Consider the following 25,925-nt stretch of genomic DNA (forward strand, 5'->3'; position numbering starts at 1 on the left):
TCAACATCCAGTGGACCAATCTGAATCATCCCTTTCCTTCTTGAGTTTAAATAGGTAAAGAACTCTTTTCTGTTTTTCTTTGCATCCTTTACCAAGGATTTCTCATAATCTGCCTTTGCCTGCCTAATCTCCTTTGTGACGTGGTTACAGACCAACTAATATCTATCATAGGCTTCCACGTCACCCATTAATTTGTATGTATCCCATGCATTTTTCTTCTCTGCCATATGTCTCATTAGTTCATCTGACAACCATTTAGGCCTGAACCTTGAACAATATTTCTTGGTTGGTATGTAAAGCCTGGTAGCTTCCAAGATTAGTTCCTTGAATGCTTCCCATTTTGAATATGCTGTTGGTAACATCGTCAGTTGGTCCCACTGTATAGAATTTAAATACTGTCTCAGACCATCATAGTCGCCTTTACGAAAGCAAAAACCCTTCCCTTTACCTCTGATGGTAGTTACCTCCTTGAGTAAATCCCACTTCAGCACACTGTGATCACTGCCACCTAGTGGTTCCTTTATCTGCAGATTCTCTATGCATGAAGAATCACTACTGATAATCAGATCAAGAGTATTACTCCCTCTAGTTGCCTCCCGAACATGCTGGTGTAGAAAACAATCATCCAATAAATCCACAAAAGCCTTGCTAGTGTGTGAGTGACCAACCCACAAATTCCAGTCAATATCTGGTAAATTAAAATCCCCTATTATAAGACTCTCTGATTTACTGGCCCATTCTATTTCCCTGTACAGTATCTTATTATACTCATCAGAGTCATTAGGCCTATAGCACACTCCTACTCTCAATTTTGATTAATTATGCTTATGTCACACCAAACTGACTCGACACTGCCCTGTCCATTGATGTTGACTGGCTTCACTTCCTTGGATTTTATGTGTTTCTTAACTAATAGCATAATCCCTCCTCCCTTCCTATCCTGTCTATCCTTTCTGTAGACGTTGTACTCCCCAAATTCCAGTTCTGCATTCCTTATATCTGTGTGAAACCTCATCTCTGATATCCCAACAATATCTGCCTTTGATGTTTTGAGCAATACCTCAAATTCATCAAATTTATTTACTAAACTCCTAGCATTGGTATACACGCAAGTATACATGCACCTGTTTCTATTCTTAGCTACCCTAACACAATCCATGTGTTTACTTGTACCGCAATGACTTCCAGCAGTCTCTGATATAGCCTGCATCTTGTTTTTCAGGCTTCTGCTCATTCCAATAGAAGCAGTGCAAGAATCTCTTTCACCTCTGCCAGTGGCTACTGTTAATCTATTAGTCTTTGTCTTCCCCCAAGCTATCAGTTTTCTGACCCACCTAACACTGCCTCAATAGCATCAGCAAATATTCTTGCACCCTTTCTATTTAAGTGTATCCCATCCCTGTAGAAACAATCTCTCCTGTTAACAAGTACAGTCCAGGCTGAAAAAAATTCTACCCCTTGAGCCTTGCACAATCTTTCCAAGGCCGAATTGATCGACAAGGCTCTCATCATATACTCCCTCCTATCGTGTCTGGGCAGAATTGCAGACACTTTCAAATTCAACGCTACATCACGGCTTTTTTTCAACAGTGACCTCTACGTGTTAAGTAATTCCGCTGGTCTCCTACTCTTAATATCATTAGTGCCAACATACAACTATATCACCTTTTGTGCCCTTAAAAGATGATATCCGCTCTACAACGTCATCAACCTTTACCCCTGGCAGACATACCCTGGTCCTGTTCCACCTATCCTTTTTACAAAGCATGTTCCCCGTTTCCCTGACAATAGAGTCACCAACAACTACTAGTTCCTGTGGGACCAGCGCATTCTGCCTTGGGGACTGCCTCTGTGTTGCAAGATGACCAAGTGCAAGCTCTGGCGTTGATGTGGGCAGCTGAGAGCTTGATGGGCCCCTCAATTTATTTCCTTCGAGGGCATCCACCCTGTCCTTCAAGGTCTCATATAGGCCCATAACAATTCTGAGTTGTCGCCTAATTTCCTTGCTCTCCTTGCATCGTGCACACACAAAGACATCCCCCATGGCAGTATCATGTCCCGTACCCGATTGCTCCGCAAACATCAAGCAAACAGTGCATCTTAAAAGGCTGCGATTCAGAGGGCAACTGCTCCCCTCAGTTCTCCCCTGAGCCACAGCACTCCCATTAGCTTGAGCCTTTTGCTTTGCTGCTCTGGTCTGAGTCATGATTTCGATTTACTGTCAATAAAATTACAATTTCAGAACAAAATTAAAACCTTAAACTTGTATCCTAACACAGTTATAATGCTATATTTATTTTTCAGTATCGAGTGTTGTCTACGAGTTCCCTTTATATAACTTCCGTATCAAGTTATGTATTAATTATTTGTTATGTTTGTACTCTAAGTCGTTATATATAGTTAAAAGTACAATTTAATTGACAATGAAGTTTAACAAGATTAATAGATTTACTGATTAATTGACAATATTATATTATGCACTATACTATACAAGCTAATGCTATCGAATTCCGGATATGCTGTATCGTGTTACAATGGCAGTAATTACGAACGGTAGTTCTACGGACTCTTAAGTATTGATTAACTTCCAAATCTCGCTGTCTCAATTTAGAATAAACTAAGGATCCTGACCAGGTCTATAGCTACTTACAGATAATAATTTGATATAACAATTGGTTAATAAATCGGCTAAATACGGTTAAAAACCTCTTGTTCAACGGAGCTGCAATTTGTAACACGTGGATTTGATACCGTTACCGATACTAAGTAATACCCACAAAATCTCTATCAAGTTAAACTTTAAACTAAGTATCGTAACTAGGAATATAAAACTACTCTAGAAAATAAGTAAATATGCCAATTTAAGCTAATAAAACAAAAAATAAATCAGAAAAACTTCTCTTCTCCAGGAGCTGCAAAATAGCTGTGGCCGCACAGGTTACTCTCGAACTCAGAATGAAAAAGATTAAGGTGTATAAGGCCTTGAATGGGTTGAGCAAGCTGAATTCTGATGGGATCTTTCCACTTGTTCAGATTATGAACCTAAAGGGGCATAAATTCAAATTCAGAAAAGACAGATGTAGAATAGATGTGCGGAAATTTGCCTTTAGCCAGTGGGTGGTTAATTGCTGGAACAGCCTTCCATCTGTCATGGAAGTTGATAGGTTAAATAAATTTAAGGAGGAACTGGACAGGCATTTGGAGAGAATGGTGTGTTTTTTTTTTTTTTTGGCTGATGCTGCATAAGCTCATACACTTGCTTTCTTGCATCATATGCCACTACTACTACTACTACATCAAGACTCCAAATAAAAAAAATAAATAAAAAAAATCAACCAGAAATCATAAAATTTGAGTAATAACTGGAATAGGTAAAAACATGTTTTGCAAGTTGTAAATAAGTGACAAGAAGGGTGTTATAAGTCGTCATTTGGAGATTAATGTGCCTAATATCTGCAATCCCCGCTGTCTTCACAGACTAGTTTTGCTTCATTATTTATGTCATAGATGTCATTTTTTTTTTTTTTTTTTTGTTTTACTTAGAAATTGCAAAAACAATGGGTAGAATGCATAAGTTGTGCTTTCAATTAAACAACAACTTGAAATTATTCAAAGGTTTTAAAACAGTGCTTCCGTTAAATCTTTAAGGAACTATTAGAATGTTGGTGACCAAACCATACATGACATCATAAAAAATAATGGGAAGCTATTAGATTTAAAATCGACATCGTAAAAAATAAAGGGAACCATCTTTTTGGACACGCACATAGTGCGTGTTAAGTTTTTTATCTATTGTCATATTTTTTACAATGGGCTAAGAAGTGGCAACTGAAGTTTAACCTTTACAAATGCAAATTACTGCATATGGGTAAACTGAACGTAGGTTGCTGAACATTTTTCAATACAGTAAGTCCCCGACTTACATATCTTCGGACTTACATAAATTGTTTTTTACTCTTCTTTTTTTTTTTTTTTTTTAAGATTGAAAAATTTGAGACAATAAAAAAAAAAAAAAAACAATCAATAATGACGATCACGGCATGCACAAATTGCACAAGTCAGATACAGAGTAACAAGCTTAAAATATAGGAATGAAGAAGGTCTTTAAAATTTATTTATGTTTTTTTTTATACAACTGTAGATTTCAGTGAAGGGAACACACATTTCACCATAATGACATAAAAACTCACAGAATTCAAGCTATCAGTATTATGTCGGCTGGTTGATTTTTTTATTTATTTTTTTTTATTTGGAGTCTTGAAGCAGTAGTAGTAGTAGTGGCATGTGATGCAAGAAAGCAAGTGTATGAGCTTATGCAGCATCAGCCAAAAAAAAAAAAAAAAAAATCACACCATTGCCTCCAAATGCCTGTCCAGTTCCTCCTTAAATTTATTCAACCTATCAACTTCCACAACGACAGATGGAAGTTTGTTTCAGCAATTAACCACACACTGGCTAAAGGCAAATTTCCGCACATCTATTCTACATCTGTCTTTTCTCAATTTGAATTTATGCCCCCTTAGGTTCATAATCTGAACAAGTGGAAGGATCCCATCAGAATTCAGCGTGCTCAACCCATTCAAGGCCTTATACACCTCAATCAGATCACCGTGCAGGTGCCTAGTCTCCATCTACTGCAATTTGCAGAACTTAAACCTCCCTTGGTAAGAGGATCCCTTCATTCTCCTCACCAATCTTGTTGCCCTTCTCTGTACACGCTCAAGTAAATCTACATCCTTCCTAAAATGAGGCCTCCAGACCTGTATGCAGTACTCAAGGAGTGGCTGACCATTGCTTTATACAGAGGGACAATCACCTCCTTCTCCCTGCTAGAAAAATTCCTATATATCATTGACAAAACCCCCATGACCTGCCCTGGCAGCCTGTCTGCATTGCTCAGAAAACTTCATATCTGACTGCACAATTACTCCCAGGTCTTTTTCATTTTCTACCACCTTAACTGTAGTACCACACAGTTGGTACGTTTCTCTGGGGTTACTTCTACCCATATGCAGCACCTTGCATTTGTCAAGGTTAAACTTCAGTTGCCACTTCTTAGCCCATCTGCCCAAATTATCTAGATCCTGTTGCAGTAGCACACTGCCATTACTATCATTAACAACCCTGCCAACCTTTGTATCATCTGCAAACTTCGACATTAAGCCTGATATACCATCATCAATATCATTGATAAATATACCAAACAACAGTGGACCTAACACCGAACCCTGTGGGACTCGACTAATAACATTAGTCCACGAAGAGCAGCATCTTAATGTATGTCGGGGACTAACTGTATTTTTGTATTAACCGGGAAATCAATTAACCGGGATTTTTTTTTACCATCTATCCCGGAAAATCAAGAGTCTACTGTATATGTAAATTTGTGTATCAGCAATTTTGAAAACTAGTCAACTCATCTATGGTTAGGCTATTTTTTTTTTGTTTTCTGCTTTCATTGTACTAATTTTTGATACTATTTCTTATTTTACAATTTCATAAAATTTGTATATCAATTTCATTATATCTGATGGTTATTTTAGTAATGTAAAGCCGTGAGATCTTTAACTGTTGTGAAACAAGACTGCAGTAATAACTTAGACACAGCATGGGTCTTGTCTGACCAATTTGATTGGATACTATGATGTGGTCACAAAGGAACTGAATGCCAAAAATAATATTGATATCATGTACTTGGATTTCAGGGAAGCTTTTGATACTGTTGCACATGAAAGACTGCTGTACAAATTGGAAGGGTAAGTTGCTACAATGGATAAAGGGATGGTTGAGAGGGACCCGACAGAGTGGTAATCAGTGGACACTGCTCTTCGTGGACAAATGTTAGCATTAGCATTAGTAGAGGCATTTGATGCAAGAAAGCAAGCTTATGCAGCATCAACCAAAAAAAAAAACCACTTCCACTTCACCCCTCTGTTCGTTCAAAATACCTGTCCAGCTGAGCCTTAAACTTATTTAGGCTATCAACTTCCACAACAAGGGATGGAAGTCTGTTCCACCAACCAACCAACCACTCGCTGGCTAAAGGCAAATTTCTGCACGTCTATCCTACATCTGTCTTTCCTCAATTTGAATTTATGCCCTCTCAGGTGATTATTCTGAGTGAGAGGAAGAATCCCATCAGCATTGAGCATGCTCAAACCATTCAATGCTTTATACACCTCTATCAGATCACCTCGCCGGTGCCCAGTCTCCAGACACTGAAATTTGCAAAACTTAAGCCTTTCTTCATAAGAGCAACCCTTTGTTCCATTCACTAATCTTGTTGCCCTTCTCTGTACCTGTTCCAGCAGCTCTACATCCTTCTTGAAATGAGGCCTCCAGACCTGTATACAGTACTCTAGGTGTGGCCTGACCATTGCCTTATACAAAGGAATAATCACCTCCTTATCCTTGCTACAAAAATTCCTATATATCATTGACAATACACCATGAGCTACTCTTGCATCCCGTTTGCACTGCTCAGAGAACTTCATATCTGCCTGCACAACCACCCCCAGGTCCCTGTCATTCTCTACCACTGTCAGTGTAGTACCACAGAGTTGATGAGTTGATACATTGCTCTGGGGTTGCTGTTTCCCATATGTAGTACTTTACATTTGTCAATGTTAAACTTCATTTGCCACCTCTCAGCCCATCTGCTCAACCTTTCCAGATCCTGTTGCAGCAGCATAGTGTCAGTAGTGTCCTTGACAACCCTGCCTACCTTTGTATCGTCTGCAAACTTCGACATTAAGCTTGATATACCATCATCAATATCATTTATGAATACAGAAAACAATAATGGACCCAACACTGAGCCCTGAGGGACTCCACTAATAACATTAGTCCACGATGAGCAGTGTCCATTGATTACCACTCTCTGTCTTCTCCCCCTCAGCCACCCCTTTATCCACAGCACCAATTTGCCTCCAATTTGCCTACACTGCTCCAATTTGTGCAGCAGTCTTCCATGTGCAACAGTATCAAAAGCCTTTCTAAGATCCAAGTATATAATATCAAAGTTATTCCCTGCATCCAGTTCCTTTGTGACTGCATCATAGTATCCAATCAAATTGGTCAGGCAAGACTTCCCCTTAACAAAAACATGCTGTGTCCGAGCTATAACTGAAGTCTTGTCTAAATGATCCTGCAGTGCTTCTTTAACTAGTGCCTCCATTAATTTTCCTGGAACAGAAGTTAAACTCACAGGTATATAATTGCTTGTGTCAGCCTTTGATCCTCCTTTGTGAAGTGGGGTCACATTTGCACATCTCCAGTCTGCGGGTACTTCCCCTGAGTCCAAGGAAGCTCTCATAATTATGGCTAAGGGTTTGCTTACTTCCTCTGCTGCCTCCTTTAATATAACTGGCTAGATCCTATCCACCCCAGGTTTCTTTCTTGTGTTTATCGTCAACAGTTTCTCCTCCACTTTATTCTCAGTTATTACAAGATTCTCTAGCTTACTGCTAGAGTTGAATACACCCCTGGCTTTCCCCTCACTAAATAACTCCTCATGTGTGAATGTCGATGCAAAATATTCATTTATGTCTAAGAATATATAAATTCATACACCGACCATTGAATAAAATTTAAAATTTAATATGACTACAATTTTTACAAAAAAAAAAAAAAATATATATATATATATATATTTACAATAAACTATTACGGAATGCTAAAAACTGTAATAAAAAGATCATTTACAATAAAATTTGCTAAAATATAAAACATTAAAAGCGCTAAAAATCTGAAGCTTTCGGGAGCGTCAGCTCCCTTCTTCAACAGTGATATAACTTCCTGCAACATCTCCTTAAGCAGCAGGCTCACGGTACCTCCACACGTGGTATTTCTCCACGTGGTTCAATCGGCACATGGTCAGAACTGGAAGCGGAAATGTCTCGGGAACGTGGCAAAGAAAATCGTTCATCCGACCTTAATATAATTGTTTCAAAGATAGGATTAATACGTATACCTCTATCTCTGTTTATTGTATTCCTACTGGATGAACTAATCCGTAAACCCTCGAGCCATTTACGCTCCCAGTATCCATGTGCACGATCCAAAATAATAGCGTCCTCCGGGGAGATTTGATGCTGCTTCTCCCAAAAATGTTCGGCCACAGCAGACTTGTTGTATTCAGCGGTTCTTATGGCATTTAAATGTTCCCCCAGGCGATCCCTGAGCCGTCGTTTTGTTTCCCCCACATAACACTCCCCACAATCCAGGCATTCTATTCTATAAACCACTCCACTACTAAGATCTTTTGGTAGGCGGTCTTTGACCTGAGACACAGCTGTGCACAGCCTCCGCCCAGGAAGCTGTACACAGCGTGTCCCATAACCCCGTAAAATTCTTGCTAGATGTTCAGTAAGGCCCGGATAGTAGGGGATGTATGCGGTGGCTACCGGAACGAACGACTCCCTACGTTCGGACACTCCTCTACTATATCTATCCAGGATCCTCTGGGGGTATCCGCACTTTCTAAGTTCTGCCGTGACACGATTAATTTCTTTTTCTTTATCCTCAGAAGTGGTACAGTGTGATTTTACTCTGTCAAATAAAGCTTTTGCAACACTATTCTTATATTGTCCAGCTTGTGCTGAATTGAAATGGGTGTATTGACCTCTACACATGGGTTTTTTAAAAACTGACGTCTTAAGTCTAAAACCCACCCTGGAGATCAATACATCCAAAAATGACAGGGTACCACCCGTTTCCACCTCTGAGGTAAATTGTATAAATTGGGAGAAGCTATTAAGCCAGCAAACGGCATCATCCTCCCTCCCCTTCTGGACCAGGGCAAAGGTATCATCAACATATCTTCTCCAATTCCTAATAGGAAACGAACACCCACTAAAAACCCTACTTTCCAACTCCTCCATGGCCAGATTGGCCACGGTGGCACTAATGGGTGAACCCATGGCAGTACCGCGAACCTGCTTATACATAGTTCCTTGAAACAACATGGTAGTACTAGCTAGACATAATTCTACCCCGGTGCAAATGTCTTCCACACCGAGAAGTGATCTATTACCAAGGGAGGCATCCCTGGTCAATGCCATTTTTACACAATATACTGCATGACTAATAGGAATACATGTAAATAAAGATATAACGTCAAAAGAGATCATGCTCTCATCATCATTTATAGTCAAATTTCCCACAAAATTCACAAACTCTCTACTGTCTTTAACAACATATTCGGACTGCCCCACTATGGGTGCAATTAATTTAGCCAAGTACCCTGATAGCGCATAGGAAGGACTCCCTATAAATAGTAGGGTTTTTAGTGGGTGTTCGTTTCCTATTAGGAATTGGAGAAGATATGTTGATGATACCTTTGCCCTGGTCCAGAAGGGGAGGGAGGATGATGCCGTTTGCTGGCTTAATAGCTTCTCCCAATTTATACAATTTACCTCAGAGGTGGAAACGGGTGGTACCCTGTCATTTTTGGATGTATTGATCTCCAGGGTGGGTTTTAGACTTAAGACGTCAGTTTTTAAAAAACCCATGTGTAGAGGTCAATACACCCATTTCAATTCAGCACAAGCTGGACAGTATAAGAATAGTGTTGCAAAAGCTTTATTTGACAGAGTAAAATCACACTGTACCACTTCTGAGGATAAAGAAAAAGAAATTAATCGTGTCACGGCAGAACTTAGAAAGTGCGGATACCCCCAGAGGATCCTGGATAGATATAGTAGAGGAGTGTCCGAACGTAGGGAGTCATTCGTTCCGGTAGCCACCGCATACATCCCCTACTATCCGGGCCTTACTGAACATCTAGCAAGAATTTTATGGGGTTATGGGACACGCTGTGTACAGCTTCCTGGGCGGAGGCTGTGCACAGCTGTGTCTCAGGTCAAAGACCGCCTACCAAAAGATCATAGTAGTGGAGTGGTTTATAGAATAGAATGCCCGGATTGTGGGGAGTGTTATGTGGGGGAAACAAAACGACGGCTCAGGGATCGCCTGGGGGAACATTTAAATGCCATAAGAACCGCTGAATACAACAAGTCTGCTGTGGCCGAACATTTTTGGGAGAAGCAGCATCAAATCTCCCCGGAGGACGCTATTATTTTGGATCGTGCACATGGATACTGGGAGCGTAAATGGCTCGAGGGTTTACGGATTAGTTCATCCAGTAGGAATACAATAAACAGAGATAGAGGTATACGTATTAATCCTATCTTTGAAACAATTATATTAAGGTCGGATGAACGATTTTCTTTGCCACGTTCCCGAGACATTTCCGCTTCCAGTTCTGACCATGTGCCGATTGAACCACGTGGAGAAATACCACTTGTGGAGGTACCGTGAGCCTGCTACTTAAGGAGATGTTGCAGGAAGTTATATCACTGTTGAAGAAGGGAGCTGACGCTCCAGAAAGCTTCAGATTTTTAGCACTTTTAATGTTTTATATTTTAGCAAATTTTATTGTAAATGATCTTTTTATTACAGTTTTTAGCATTCCGTAATAGTTTATTGTAAATATATATATATATATATATATATTTTTTTTTTTTTTTTTTTTTTGTAAAAATTGTAGTCATATTAAATTTTAAATTTTATTCAATGGTCGGTGTATGAATTTATATATTCTTAGACATGAGTTTTCCCGACCTCAGAGGCCTCTTTCAGGATATTCATTTAGTTTGTTAGCTACCTGAGCAGGATCATCAACAGTTGACTCATCAATATCAAGTGGACCAATCTGATTCATCCCTTTCCTTCTAGAGTTTACATAAGTAAAGAACTCTTTGCTGTTTTTCTTTGCATCCCTTGCCAAAGATTTCTCGTACTCTGCCTTCGCCTGCCTAACCACCTTTGTAACTTGGTTACAGATCAACTTGTATCTATCATAGGCTTCTGTGTCATGTGTTAATTTGTGTGTATCCTATGCATGTTTCTTCTCTGCCATATGCCTCATCAGTTCATCTGACATCCATTTAGGCCTAAACCTTGAACAATATTTCTTAGTTGGTATGTAAAGTCTAGTAGCTTCCAAGATAAGTTCTTTGAATGCTTCCCATTTTGCATTTGCTGTTGGTAACATCATTAGTTGGTCCCACTGTATAGAATTTAAATACTGTCTCAGTCCATCGTAGTCTCCTTTACGAAAGCAATAACCCTTCCCTTTACCCCTGATGGTAGTTACCTCTTTGAGTAAATCCCACTTCAGCACACTGTGATCACTGCCACCTGGTGGTTCATTTATCTGCAGATTCTTAATGCATGAAGAATCACTGCTGATAAGCAAATCAAGAGTATTACTCCATCCAGTTGCCTCCCGAACATGCTGATGTAGAAAACAATCATCCAATAAATCCACAAAAGCCTTGCTAGTGTGTGATTTACCAGCCCCCAAACTCCAGTCAATATCTGGGAAATTAAAATCTCCCATTATAAGACTCTCTGATTTACTGGCCCACTCTATTTCCCTGTACAGTTTCGTATTATATTCATCAGAGTCATTAGGCCTATAGCACACTCCTACTCTCAGTTTTGATCTCCCAATGCTTATGTCACACCAAACTGACTCAACACTGCACTGTTCAGCGATGTCCACTGGCTTCCTTTGTGTTATTAGTGGAGTTCCCCAGGGTTCGGTGTTGGGCCCATGTTGTTTTGTATATTTATCAATGATATTGATGAAGGTATATCAGGTTTAATGTCCAAGTTTGCGGATGATACAAAGGTTGGCAGGGTTGTTAATGACAGTAAAGACAGTATGCTACTACAACTGGATGTAGATAAGTTTTAGGAAGGATGTAGAGTTGCTAGAACGAGTACAAAGAAGGGTAACAAGATTGGTGATGGGAACAAAGGGGTGCTCTTACCAAGGAAGGCTTAAGTTCTGCAATTTGCAGTGCCCGGAGAGTGATCTTATTGAGGTGTATAAGGCCTTAAATGGGTTAAGCAAGCTGAATGCTGATGGGATTCTTCACCTTGTTCAGATTAAGAACCTGAGGGGGCACAGTTTCAAATTGAGCAAAGACAGCTGTAGAATGGATGTGCGGAAATTTGCCGTTAGTCAGTGGATAGTTGATTGGTGGAACAGACTTCCATCTTTTTTTGTGGAAGTTGATAGCCTAAATAAATTTAAGGCTGAGGTGGACAAGCATTTGGAATGAATGGATGGGTGAAATGGGATGTTTTTTTTTTTTTTTTTTGGCTGATAATGCATAAGCTTGCTTTCTTGCATCATATGCCTCTGCTAATGAAACAGTTTTTTCAAGTGTAGGGCTGTTGTTGCTAATTTGTAAAAAAATTTATCAATGTTGTTAAATTTTTGGTGCAAGGAACAAAGTCTGTTTTTCCTGATTTCGTTACATAGCATGCACGTCGATCAAGCACCTGTAAAAGTCCATTGTTGATGATGCTTTATGTGCTAGCATTTTTTTTACACAGATTGCTTTGTGCTTTGTCTTCACTTCTCTTGAAATATTAACGTACATCATTATATACACTTGTCTTCTATGGCCTATAATAAATTACCAGACATTAAAAATTAAATTATACTATGATGTTTCTATTAAAATGACTTAAGGAAAAAGCTATACTAACAAGTTATATTTCATTTAGGTGGAACAAAAGTTGTTCTAAATGAGCATTTAATGAGTATTATTTTCAATTATTTTATTTTTTTATTTACTATTAATTTAGTAATCGATTGAAATTACTGAAAATAACTCTTTATGAATGAGAGTTATTAGGAGTGCCGTTATGCATAGGCAGTGCATGCAGTTGTCTGAGGTTGTCTGTTTTTTTTATTTTTTTTTTTACAGCATAAGTTAAAAATATAAAGTAATACACAAATGAGGGCGCATAAATTCAAATTAAGTAATGATGGTTGCAGATAGATGTTTTGTGGAACTTTGCCTTCAGCCAGTGGGTTGATTGGCAGAACAAAGTTTCATCTGTTTTTGTGGAAGTTTTAATAAATTCAAGGAAGAACTAGACAAAATATTGAAAGGTATAGATGAATTGGGTAGTTTTTTTTTGTTTTTTTTTAACTGATGCTCTATAAGCTTGCTTTCTTGCATCATTTGTCAGTATTATTACTAATACTAACATCAGTGATGTCTGATCAGATCACAAACATGAGTGATTGAATCACTGGTTTTTTTAAATCTGAAGGGCAGCCTGAATGATCATATTTGACAGACAAATGGCCATCTTTCTTTATATTTTTCAAACCACTGTTAAATCTTCAAACAATGGCATCATCTGAAGTCTTCTGGCATCTTTCATAGGTTTCTGTTGTAATAGAAATTTGAAACAAAATTTGATACAAAGTCACTGCTGAGTAAAGTTATTGCTCATTTTAACATGCAACAAGACAAGTAAAACATCTATTTGATATGCACTAATTCAGAACGACTGACTCTGATTCAAATATATGGGTGATCCTTTCCTTACCATGTTTATGAACATATGATATGTCACAACTCACTACTACTACTCAACAGTTTCAAGATACAAAGCCATTGTCCAGGTGTTTTGATCACACCTTGTAAATAGTAATTTCTGTTCTTAGATTAATGTCACACAAGATTTCACAGGATTTGTTGCTGTCCCTCATACTGTTTCTAATATATATTAATGTGCTGATGATATAAATGTAAAGTCATTACTCAGGTGGTGGCAGGGTAGTTAATGATAGTAATCAGGGATAAAAAGTGTCAAAAAAAATTTTTTTTGGCACATACTATGTGTGTATATATATATATATATATATATATATAACCATATAAATAAATTAGAATGAGAATTAAAATAAAATAAAATAATGCCAGCAGTATGGCAAGACAAGAACGAAAATAGTAAAAATTAAACTTAAATCAAACAAACCGGGAGGGAAGAGTAGGGTAACAAGAGTAAAAATATTGCAGTAGAAACTCTCTAAAATAATTTAGAAAATCTAATAGTAAGAATAATAATTCATTGAATTTTGAAAACCAATTAAATAGAAATTTAATGGTGCCCCCTCTGATGGGTACCAGGTCCAAATTTATGTGAAATATCACCAAGAGAGAGATGTTAACCACTAAAATAAAATAAAACGAAATAAACCAAAATAGAGTGACCATTACGCCCCATCTCGACAGAGGACCACAAGGCCGTGGTCAGGGAATCGCTGCATTTCATTCGCTGTACAAATCGCCGCAAAGGAGAATCGATCGAAAGATCAGTCCGCCATCTGATCCTCAGATCAAACCGCCAATGCAGAAGATTTGAACAGCGGTGGTCCTGATGTAGCGAAAATAAAAAATAGAACAGCTATAAGCACTCCAGTGCAAAGCCACACTACTGACAAAGTAATCTTAACCAGATTATATAGACGAATAATGAACTATGTGTATATATATATATATATATATATACATACTATGACATAAATAATAATATCAAAAATAAATGAAAAAATAAATTAATTTAAATTAATACTTTAGCAAGTCCTAGAAAACAGCTTTAGCAAGTCCTAGAAAGTTAGTTGGTTTGGCTGAAAACAGCAGTCAGGGAATAATTGGAAAGTCATCTGGGTAGCAATAATCCTAGAGCAATGCAACACTTTGATAATACCAAACTGAAGATAGTTGATGAACAAATATAAAAAATATTTTGTATTTTTGTCATAATCATTTAATATTGTTCTTATGCCGCCACCTGTATAAAAATGGTAATTTTGAGTTTTGCAAAAAATTCCATGCTTCTGCTTAATATTATAATAACATGATATTTATAGTTGTGTCACACATGTCAATATTGAGTAATAACTAAATTCTGCAATTTTGCTTGATCAGTGTTTATGAAAAAGGAAGAAACAAGGCATGTGAAGTTGGAGCCGTCCCTCCGTTGTTTAGTTTGTTATCTGATGATGTCACTTCAGTCAGAGCAATGGCACTGGGAGCTCTTATGATGTATGTATAATTCTTTTCTTATTTGCTTCCTAATTAATTTTTAAAACATCTTAATTTTATTCACAGTTCCCATTTCTAATTTAGAAGATGTCTGTTTTCCATCTACAGACTCTACTTACTTTTTCCTTACAAACTGTTATAGTTGCCTCATTCATCACTCATCTCATTTGTCCTAATTATATGCTCAATTGCTTCCACTTTAAAGATGCTGTTTTTGCATGTGTCTGCTCTGATATTCCTTGGCTGAAGCTTTGTGATTTGGAATCTCTTCTTTTTCTTCTCCTTGCTTAAAATTACTTTGCCTCATTCGATCAAATTCATTTGTCAGCTCTAAAATTACCATCTAGTTCTACACATATTTTTACTGTCTAGTTCAATATTTTGACTTCCATTCCATTCCAAATGTAACTTTCCTCACAATGAAATAATTTCCTTTGGCAAATTTAATTATCAATTCCTTCAATTTTCTAGTATGGAACCACCTAATAGCATGCTTTTACTATTATTACTATTAATTATCTCACACAACTTATTTGCTTATCTTCTAAAATATCAGGAAATCTGAACTGTTCATTTTTTCTACACCATCAACCTTTCAAATTACATGATAATTTGAAAGGTTGATGATGTAGTTTGAAATGTTTGAAAGTACAATGTTAATGTTTGCTTTGTTTTTAAGTAATGCAGATTATGACTTGGTGATGGTCTCTTCTTTTCCAATGGAGATTCTGTTTCATGGCTGTTATTTGGCATTACAAATGTAGGCGCCTCCGTAGCCAGGTGGGCAGGAGTGGCAGTGCGTAGCACACGCTTCTTGATTAGACCGGGGTTTGAGCCCATGATCACCAAATATGGAGGATGCGGAAAGGTCAGGGAATGACCACCGCATATCCTCCGAGCAATATGGCCTTAGTTGCTAATGCTCCTAAAAACCAAATAACAAATAACATTACAAATGTAAAATGGAATGATCTCCATGATTTATATTCTTCTTTTCTTTTATTGTACCACTGTTTTAAAAGAATCTAATATTGGTCAGTAAAATTATTCTCTTATTGATGAAATCTTTTATTTGTCATTCTACCTAAAGGTTTAGGGGGGAATGACAAATTTTTTTATCCTTTATCTAACCGTGATTTTCCAACGATATGGAAAATCATGATTAGAATATGGAAGGGCTGTTTTAGGATAAGTATATAGCTTATTTCAGTTAGCATATCGCACTTTTACCATATTCCAAATCCCAAACTTGATTTTGAATATGGTAAAAGTAGGAAACTTGCTTCTTGTTCAAATGTTAGTCAAGCCTTGTGACCTCTAGCCATAGATACTGGTTGCAACTTCTGTCCATTAATACTTCCTCATCTGTTACATCCTAATGGTTCTTTTGCATCCTCATCTAAAGATAAAGGCGATTTATTGGCAATCTACTTTTTTCTGGCCAGAGCCATGCCGACCTGGTGGTGGGGGTGCATGTGGTACACTCCACTATGGCAGCAAAATCTAAAAGGTGGCACAGTGATTATAATTATTTTTTTATTTTTTATGTTTAAATATTTATTACAATTTTATAATTGTAATTGTTTAATATTTGCTACAGTTGAATCTCATTAACAAAAAGTTCAAGGTATCTAAATTTTCACATTTTGTAATAACGAGGCCCCTCAGAAGTGTCAAAAATTTTTTTTTTTTTTTTTGATATTCTTATATACAGCAGGCCCTCGTTATAATGCAGTTCGCTTTATGCTGATTCACTATAACGCTGTTCTTATATTATAACCCGTATCTAACTATAACGCTGTCACAGATCACTATAACGCTCTTTTACAGATTGCATTTTTGGCATATTTAATGAAATTGTTTCATTTGATGGAGTTGATACCTTGAAAATGAATAGCAAAACGGCATTAAAACATTTCCCACGCCGACTTGAGAAATTTTCTCGCACGCTAATTTAACTGCAGTACAATGACTTGTTACGTAGTTCCGAGATCAACATTTTAAAAAATGATCAAGTATACTTCTTGTAATATTTGCGTTATATGCATTTGTCCAAAGTCTAGTCATCACTCAGTACCGTATTAGACATTGTGCGAAACGAACAGTTTACTTAAACATTGTATCGTAATTAATGCAACCAACATAGTTACATTTTCGAAGAGTTAATAATGGCCGATAAGAAGGAAAAAGCAACAACATCTGAGTGCAGTACGAAGACTATAAATGTAAGAAAACTACTGAATTTGAAAATTAAATTAGACGTTTTGAAGCGAATCGATTCTGGTCAAAGACAAGCGGATATGCCATAATTTAGGACTTGCAAGTTTAACTGTAAGAACAATTATAAAAAAAAAATAAAGAATTAATTTTAGCAGCGGGAAAGATAGCTGTTTCACTGCAAGCAACTAGGGCTAGACCAGCTATTAGGATTGAAATAGAGAGACTAACTAATTTTATTGAAGATAATATCCAATGCAGAATTCAGTTAAGTTAAATATTATTAAAAAAAAAAGAGAAAGAGATTAGCCAATATGATGACCTGAAGAAAACTCACCTTAAAAAAAAAAAAAAAAAAAATGTGGAACCATTTAAAACTAGTAAGGGCTGGTTGAATAGATTTAAAATCCAGGGAGAAGCCGCAAATGCAGAAGGAACCGAAACTTTCAAAAAAGAACTTGTTAAAATTATTGAAGAGGGATATTATGTGTTATATTTCTCAACAAGTTTTTAACAGAGATGAAGCAGGACTTTTGTGGAAACGAATGCCTAAAAGAAGTTTCATATTGAAAGAAGAAAAAACATGCCAGGTTTCAAAGCAGCGAATGATCGGTTGACTTTATTGTTGGGTGGTAACACTGCGGGGGATTTAAAATTAAAACCCCCTTTAGTTTATTTGGAAGAGGGCCAAAGTTCAACCCAAAATCGACACATTTTTCATGATTAAATTCATCAATTAAATTCATGATTTTAATTGGAATTTTAAGTTTAATTTTGATACGTAAGTAGTTACCACATAATTATATACGTATGTAGTGCAGAATATTTTATATATGCAAATATTTAAATATTAAATATTTTAACCGACATTTGTGCATCTTTTCACTACCGTTTATTATTGATTAGGAAATATCCTATAGCACCGACCGCAACTCACAAATACATATATTACCTTATGGGAATACTGCGCTTGCTTAGCGCGGATTCACTTAGCACTCTGTTTTTACGGAACGAATAATCAGCATTAAGCAGGGGTCACCTATATATATAAGAATATCAAAAATAAACAAAAAAATAAATTAATTTAAATCAATAAAATAAAATAATAAAAACAAAAGCCTTGTCTAACAATATGGCAATAAGAATAACACATTTTTAAAGATATTTTGTTTGTAAGATAAACTCAGAGAAAAGGAATTGATGGAAATGAAAATATTGTACAGTATATATTTTGATATATATATACAATATTTTAGTATCACAATAAAAAAAAATTACAATTTTAAAATAAAAGAAGACATACAAACCATTAACTTTTTGATAAATTAATCCACTTTAAAGAAATAATCCAATGTTGTTCGCACAGTTTTTGTCCTATATGCATTTTTAACTACAGGACAGACATCAAATGCAATAGTTGTTTCTTATCAATGTTACTGCATGCCAACACATTCTCTGTTATGCTCAATGCATTTTGGGCATCTTTTTTAGATGGCAGTTTGTGTGCTTCTTCACTTTCGCTGTCACTGGTAACAAAACCATTGTTTTGCTTGGTGCTCAGCAGCTCTTTTGGTATTGGCATTGCTGTGGACTTCATCATCCACCTTCACTAACTCTTCAAATTTGAAGTGTTGATTTCTGAAGCAGTTGATTATTGCACTGGATGCAATACTCCCAAGCAATAACAAGATTATGGATAGCATCAAAGATCTTCCAGTTTAGCTGCAAATTGTTCCCTCCTTCTATGTTGCAGATCAAGTACCTTATCAGGCAGGCTCTATGTGCTTTCTTGAGGTTATAAATAATGCCATGATCCAGTTGCTGTATAAAACTGGTGGTATTAGAAGGTAAAAACAACAGCCATATATTTATCAACTTAAGTGTCTCAACAAAATGTGCTGTACAAAGATTAGAATCATCAAAATGTTCCTTTTTTCTGAAGCCATTCTTCTGTCCACTTTTGATAACCAAGACTGAAAAATTTTGACCGTAAGCCAAGCACTTCTGTTGTCTTCATAATCACAGGGAAGTTGGTTAACTTCTTGAAAATATCTTGGTTTGGAAAACTTACCAATCACAAGTTGACGTAGTTTTGTACTACCATCTGAATTACATCATAACAGATTAGTGACCCTTTGTTTACTTAATTTTCTACGACATGACTCTCCTCAAACGGCAAATGTTTTGTTAGTCAGCAAATTATAAAATAAACCTGGCTCATCAAGATTAAAAATATCCTTTACCTCATAATTTTGAAGAATGGACTGTACAGAACACAACCAGTCTGTAGTCTTTTCTTTGTCGACTAATCCAGACTCTCCACAAACATTTTGCAAAACCAAGTTATTCCTGTCTTTATATCTTTGGAGCCAGCCACTGCTGCATATGAAGTTGCTAATTCCATGTTGCTGAGCTAGATAATTTACCTTTACTTGCAAAATTGGATCTGATATTGGCAAATTAGATGCATGCATTTGTTGGTACCATTCGAAAAGTTTATTTCAAGCTCCTCATGTTTTGCACCATGAATTCATTTTCTGTTTTTTTATTGCTGCTCCAGTGTCACACATTTCAAGTTTTTTTCAGTTTTTCACTATTGTAAAGCAGGTAAAGGAATGTATTCCTTTGCAATGCCCATTTTGCTTCGCTCCATCTTATCAGCCACTTTTAAAATTTTTAGTTTAATTTCCAGGCTTAATTCCGTCCGTTTACATTTTGTTTCCATGACACTGCTAGATAAGATTTAATATAAACAAACTTTAAATTAATTTAAAGTTACGAGTTCCAAAAAAGACATCAGCTCGGATAAAATGGCAAAAAAAATAAATTATACTGTACTGTAGCAAACAACTCTTTGAACTGCCGTAACAATTGCAATTGACCTTAATCCCACGGAGAGTGAGGGAATGTATGTAAACAACTTAGAAAAACAGTTTTTATTCTTTTGTTAATTTAGCAGTTCATCCTTCACAATGATGTTTTTCAGAGTGCATTTACTTTGTAGCTACCGTAAACTGGTTTTGTTTACACGAAAGTAAATTCTAACAAGTCAGTACCATCCCTAAGGAAGCAGGGAACCGAGTGGCCAGAAACATGCCAAGATAATGAGACATGCCAAGATTTGTATTAAACATATAAAATAGTTTATTTCTCACAGGGTGAAAACAAACTTTGTAATACATATTACAAAGAAAGAAAGGAAAAGTAAAAATCAATGGATGATGAGCAAAATCCTGAGTTTGATGAGGCAAAGGCAACAGATTTTTCCAAGATGCAGCAAAAAATATCGGAAGATGGACAAGGAAGTTAAGAGGGAATGCAAAGAGGCAAAAGAAGCATGGTTAAATGAGCAGTTCCAAGAGATTGAAAAATATGAATGCTCAGAGACAGCTACAGTGCACAGGAAGATCAAGGAGTTGGTGGGATATAAGATCTGTCCAGTGTTAGGCTGTATAAAAGCGAAGGACGACACAGTAATCATGGAAAAAGGCAAAGTTATGGACAGAATACGTCGAAGAACTCTTTCGGGATGAACACGGGAAAAAACCACAAGCCATAGGACCCTGAAAGGTCTGGTAATACTGAAATCGGAATTCAGGGCAGCTGTATCTCGATTGAAAAGTAATAAGGTGGCTGGACCAGATGCCATCGTGACAGAAATGATAAGGGCTTTGGATGATTTTGGCATTGGGATAATAGCTGTTAAATGAGATATATGACAGTGGAGTGATACCAGAGGATCTTAGTAAATCCATATTCATAGCTCTGCCAAAGAAACCAGGGACTATTGATTGTGAACTACATTGGACCATTAGCTTAATGAGTAATATTATTCTTCTAAGAATAATATTGATGAGGATAAGAAATAAAATAAGGACGGAGATAGGAGAAGAACAGTGTGGATTTATGCAAAATACTGGAACAAGAAATGCTATCTTCATGATGAGGATAATGTCGGCGAGGGCTATCTATTGAAATGCAGAGACCTGTTTATGTGTTTCATTGATCTTACAGAGGCATTCGACAGGGTGAAACATGAAGAACTCTTCAACGTTCTAGGTTGTTTAGACATAGACGGGAAAGGCATAAGGATTCTCAGAAACTTATACTGGGAACAAATAGCCAGCCTGAGAATTGGAAAAGACAGGGGTGAGAACATAAGAATTCTGAGGGGAGTAAGACAGGGCTCTGTTTGCTTTCCGGACATATTCAACCTCTACAGCAAAGAAATAATGAGAGGAACACATGGAATTGGAGGATTCGCATTTGGCGAACAGAATGTAAACAACATCAGTTATGCAGATGATATTGCTCTCATTGCCAAGACAGAAGAAGAACTACAAGAACTTCTAGACAAAGTAGTGGAAGACAAAGTAGAAGGAAAGACTTAACAATAAATATTAAAAAAACAGAGTGCATAGCAAAGAGAAAATTGTGCCCAAATACTTACTGAAAATAGGGAACATCATAAGACAAGTAGAGAAATACAATTATCTAGGGAGTTATGTTACACAAGATGGACGATCAGATAATGAAATCAAAAGACGGATTGGTATGACCAAGGCCACATTTCAGAAACTGGGCAACATACTAAAAGATAGGAAATAGTCACTGAAAACAAACAACAGAATTTTGAACTGTTATGTTATACCTGTCCTTACATACGGTAGTGAATGCTGGACAATCTCCCGAGAAATGGCAAAGCGTTTGGAGGCAACAGAAATATTGTTTTATAGACGGATGCTCAGAATATCCTGGACTGAACATACCATGAATGTAGAGGTACTACAAAGAGCAAGAATGCAAAGATCATGACTGAGGAACATAAGAGAAAAGCAGCTGAAATTTTTTGGGCACATCATGAGAAAGGAAGGTTTGGAGGAGATCATCATGACAGGCAAGGTGAATGGAAAGCGAAGCAGAGGAAGACAAAGATAAACTATATTTAGTCTGACCAATTGGATGAACGTACAGAGTCTAGACCTGCTGAGAACAGCAAAAGATCGAGAGCTGTGGAAGACCATAATCACCAATGTCCTTAACGGACACGGTACAATAGAGAGAGAGAGAGAGAGAGAGAGAGAGAGAGAGAGAGAGAGAGAGAGAGAGAGAGAGAGAGAGAGAGAATACATATTAATGGAATTCTGTAATAAACAAATATATTTACATAGAAAAACCTATCCTTTCACAGGGGAATTGTACATGCTTCATTTAAATGAGTACTTTGTATAAAATACGTTTGTATTAATGAGGTTTTACTATAATACAGAAACAGTATATTTTAATTTATTAGCATTAGCATTAGTAGAGGCATATGATGTAAGAAAAAAAGCTTATTCAGCATCAGCAAAAAAAAAAAAAAAAAAAAAAACCCTTTCACTTCACCCCTCCGTTCGTTCGAAATACCTGTCCAGCTGAGCCTTAAATTTATTTAGGCTATCAACTTCCATGACAAGGGATGGAAGTCTGTTCCACCAACCAACTACCCACTGGCTAAAGGCAAATTTCCGCACATCTATCCTACATCTGTCTTTCCTCAATTTGAATTTATGCCCTCTCAGGTGATTATTCTGAGCAAGAAGCAGTATCCCATCAGCATTGAGCATGCTCAAACCATTCAAGGCTTTGTACACCTCTATCAGATCACCTCGCCGGTGCCTAGTCTCCAGACACTGTAATTTGCAAAACTTAAGCCTTTCTTCGTAAGAGCAACCCTTCGTTCCGTTCACTAACCTTGTTGCCCTTCTCTGTACTCATTTCAGCAGCTCTACATCCTTTTTGAAATGAGACCTCTAAACCTGTATACAGTACTCAAGGTGCGGCCTGACCATTGCCTAATACAAGGGAATAATCACCTCCCTATCCATGCTAGAAAAATTCCTGTATATCATTGATAAGACACCATGAGCCACCCTTGCAGCCCGTCTGCACTGCTCAGAGAACTTCATATCTGCCTGAACAATTACCCCCAGGTCCTTTTCATTCTCTACCACTGTCAGTGTAGTACCACAGAGTTGATACGTTGCTCTGGGGTTGCTGTATCCCATATGTGGTTGATACGTTGCTCTGGGGTTGCTGTATCCCATATGTAGTACTTTACATTTGTCAATGTTAAACTTCATTTGCCACCTCTCAGTCCATCTGCTCAACCTTTCCAGTTCCTGTTGCAGCAGCATAGCGTCAGTAGCGTCCTTAACAACCCTGCCAACCTTTGTATCGTCTGCAAACTTGGACATCAAGCTTGATATACCATAATCAATATTATTTATAAATACAAAAAACAACAATGGACCTAACACTGAACCCTGAGGGACTCCACTAATAACATTAGTCCATGATGAGCAGTGTCCATTAATTACCACTCTGTCTTCTGCCACTCAAACATTCCTTTTATAGATAGCAACAATTTGCCACCAGTGCCTAACTGCTCCAATTTGTGCAGCAGTCTTCCATGTGCAACAGTATCAAAAGCCTTTCTAAGATCCAAATATATATTATCAAAGTTATTCCCTGCATCCAATTCTTTTGTGACTACATCATAGTATCCAATCAAATTGGTCAGGCAAGACCTTCCCTTAACAAAACCATGTTGTGTCTGAGCTATAATTGAATTCTTGTCAAGATGATCCTGCAGTGCTGCTTTAACCAGTGCTTCCATTAATTTTCCTGGAACAAAGGTTAAACTCACAGGTCTATAATTACTTGTGTCAGCCTTTGATCCTCCTTTGTGAATTGGGGTAACATTTGCACATCTCCGGTCTGTGGGTACCTCCCGTGAGTCCAAGGAAGCTCTCATAATTATGGCTAACGGATTGCGTACTTCCTTTGCTGCCTCCTTTAATATAACTGGATAGATCCCATCCACCCCAGGTGCCTTTCTTGTATTTATTTTCAACAGTTTCTCCTCCACTTTACTCTCAATTATTAAAAGATCATCTAGCTCACTGCCAGTGTTTACTTTTTCTATGGCATTCCCCTTCCTGAATAACTCCTCATGTGTGAATGTAGATGCAAAATATTGATTTAGTTTGTTAGCTACCTGAGCAGGATAATGAATAGTTGAACGATCGATATCAAGTGGACCAATCTGATTCATCCCCGTCCTTCTAGAGTTTACATAAGTAAAGAACTCCTTGCTGTTTTTCTTTGCATCCCTTGCCAAAGATTTCTCGTAATCTGCCTTCGCCTGCCTAACCTCCTTTGTAACTTGTTTACAGATCAACTTATATCTATCATAGGCTTCTGTGTCACATGTTAATTTATATGTACCCCCATGCATTTTTCTTCGCTGCCATATGTCTCATTAGTTCATCTGACATCCATTTAGGCCTGAACCTTGAACAGTATTTCTTAGTTGGTATGTAAAGCCTAGTAGCTTCTAAGATAAGTTCTTTGAATGCTTCCCGTTTTGAATTTGCTGTTGGTAACATCATCAGTTGGTCCCACTGTATAGAATTTAAATACTGTCTCAAACCATCGTAGTCGCCTTGACGAAAGCAATAACCCTTCCCTTTACCCCTGATGGTAGTTATCTCCCTGAGTAAATCCCACTTCAGCACACTGTGATCACTGCCACCCTAGTGGTTCCTGTATCTGCAGATTCTTAATGCATGAAGAATCACTACTGATAATCAAATCAAGAGTATTGCTCCCTCTAGTTGCTTCCCGAACATGCTGATTTAGAAAACAATCATCCAATAAATCCACAAAAGCCTTGCTAGTGTGTGAGTGACCAACCTACAAATTCCAGTCAATTATCTGGGAAATTAAAATCCCCCATTATAAGACTCTCTGATTTACTGGCCCACTCTATTTCCCTGTACAGTTTCTTATTATACTCATCAGAGTCATTAGGCCTATAGCACACTCCTACTCTCAATTTTGATTACCCAGTGCTTACATCACACCAAACTGACTCGACACTGCACTGCACTGCACTGTCCAGTGATGTCGACTGGCTTCACTTCCTTGGATTTTATGTTTCTTAACTAATAGCATAACCCTCCTCCCTTCCTATCCTGTTTATCCTTTCTGTAGATGTTGTACTCCCCAAATTCCAGTTCTGCATTACTTATATCTGTGTGACACCATGTCTCTGATATCCCAACAATATCCACCTTTGATGCTTTGAGCAATACCTCAAATTCATCTACCAAACTCCAAGCATTGGTGTATATGCAAGTATACGTGCACCTGTTCTTTTTCTTAGCTACCCTAACACAACCCATGTGTTTACTTGTACACATCTTATTTTCCAAGCTGCTGCTCATTCCAATAGAAGCAGTGCAAGAATCACTTTCACCTCTGCCAGTGGCTACTGTTAATCTATTAGTCCTTGTATCCCCCACAAGCTAACAGTTTTCCGACCCACCTAACACTGCCTTGATAGCAAACATTCTTGCACCCTTTCTATTTAAGTGTATCCCATCCCTGTAGAAGCAGTCTCTCCTGTTAATAAGTACAGACAGGCTAAAAAAATTCTACCCCTTGAGCCTTGCACAATCTTTCCAGGGGCGAATTGATCGACAGGGCTCTCATCATATACTCCCTCCCATCGTGTGTGAGCAGAATTGCAGACACTTTCAAATTCAACCCTAATTCACGGCTTTTTTTCAACAGTGACCTGTACTTGTTAAGTAATTCTACTGGTCTCCTACTCTTAATATCATTAGTGCCAACGTGTACAACTATATCAGCTTTTGTGCCCTTAAAAGATAATATCCGCTGTACAACATCATCAACCTTTGCCCCTGGCAGACATACCCTGGTCCTGTTCCACCTATC

The 25,925-nt window shown here is 37.4% G+C and overlaps 1 protein-coding gene across 1 annotated transcript in view; it reads left to right on the forward strand.

Moving 5' to 3' along the window:
* LOC150077635 (radial spoke head 14 homolog) overlaps positions 1 to 25,925 on the forward strand; it is a 172,958-nt gene that overhangs the window by 110,056 nt on the left and 36,977 nt on the right. Inside the window, exon 7 of the mRNA XM_090385039.1 lies at positions 14,808 to 14,924. Within this exon, the coding sequence (XP_090241165.1) occupies positions 14,808 to 14,924 (117 nt within the window). The remainder of the gene's footprint in view (positions 1 to 14,807; positions 14,925 to 25,925) is intronic.

The sequence above is a fragment of the Mastigoproctus giganteus genome, chromosome 11 (assembly GCF_048544385.1).
Source record: "Mastigoproctus giganteus isolate SK-2022 chromosome 11, ASM4854438v1, whole genome shotgun sequence".
NCBI lineage: Eukaryota > Metazoa > Arthropoda > Arachnida > Uropygi > Thelyphonidae > Mastigoproctus > Mastigoproctus giganteus.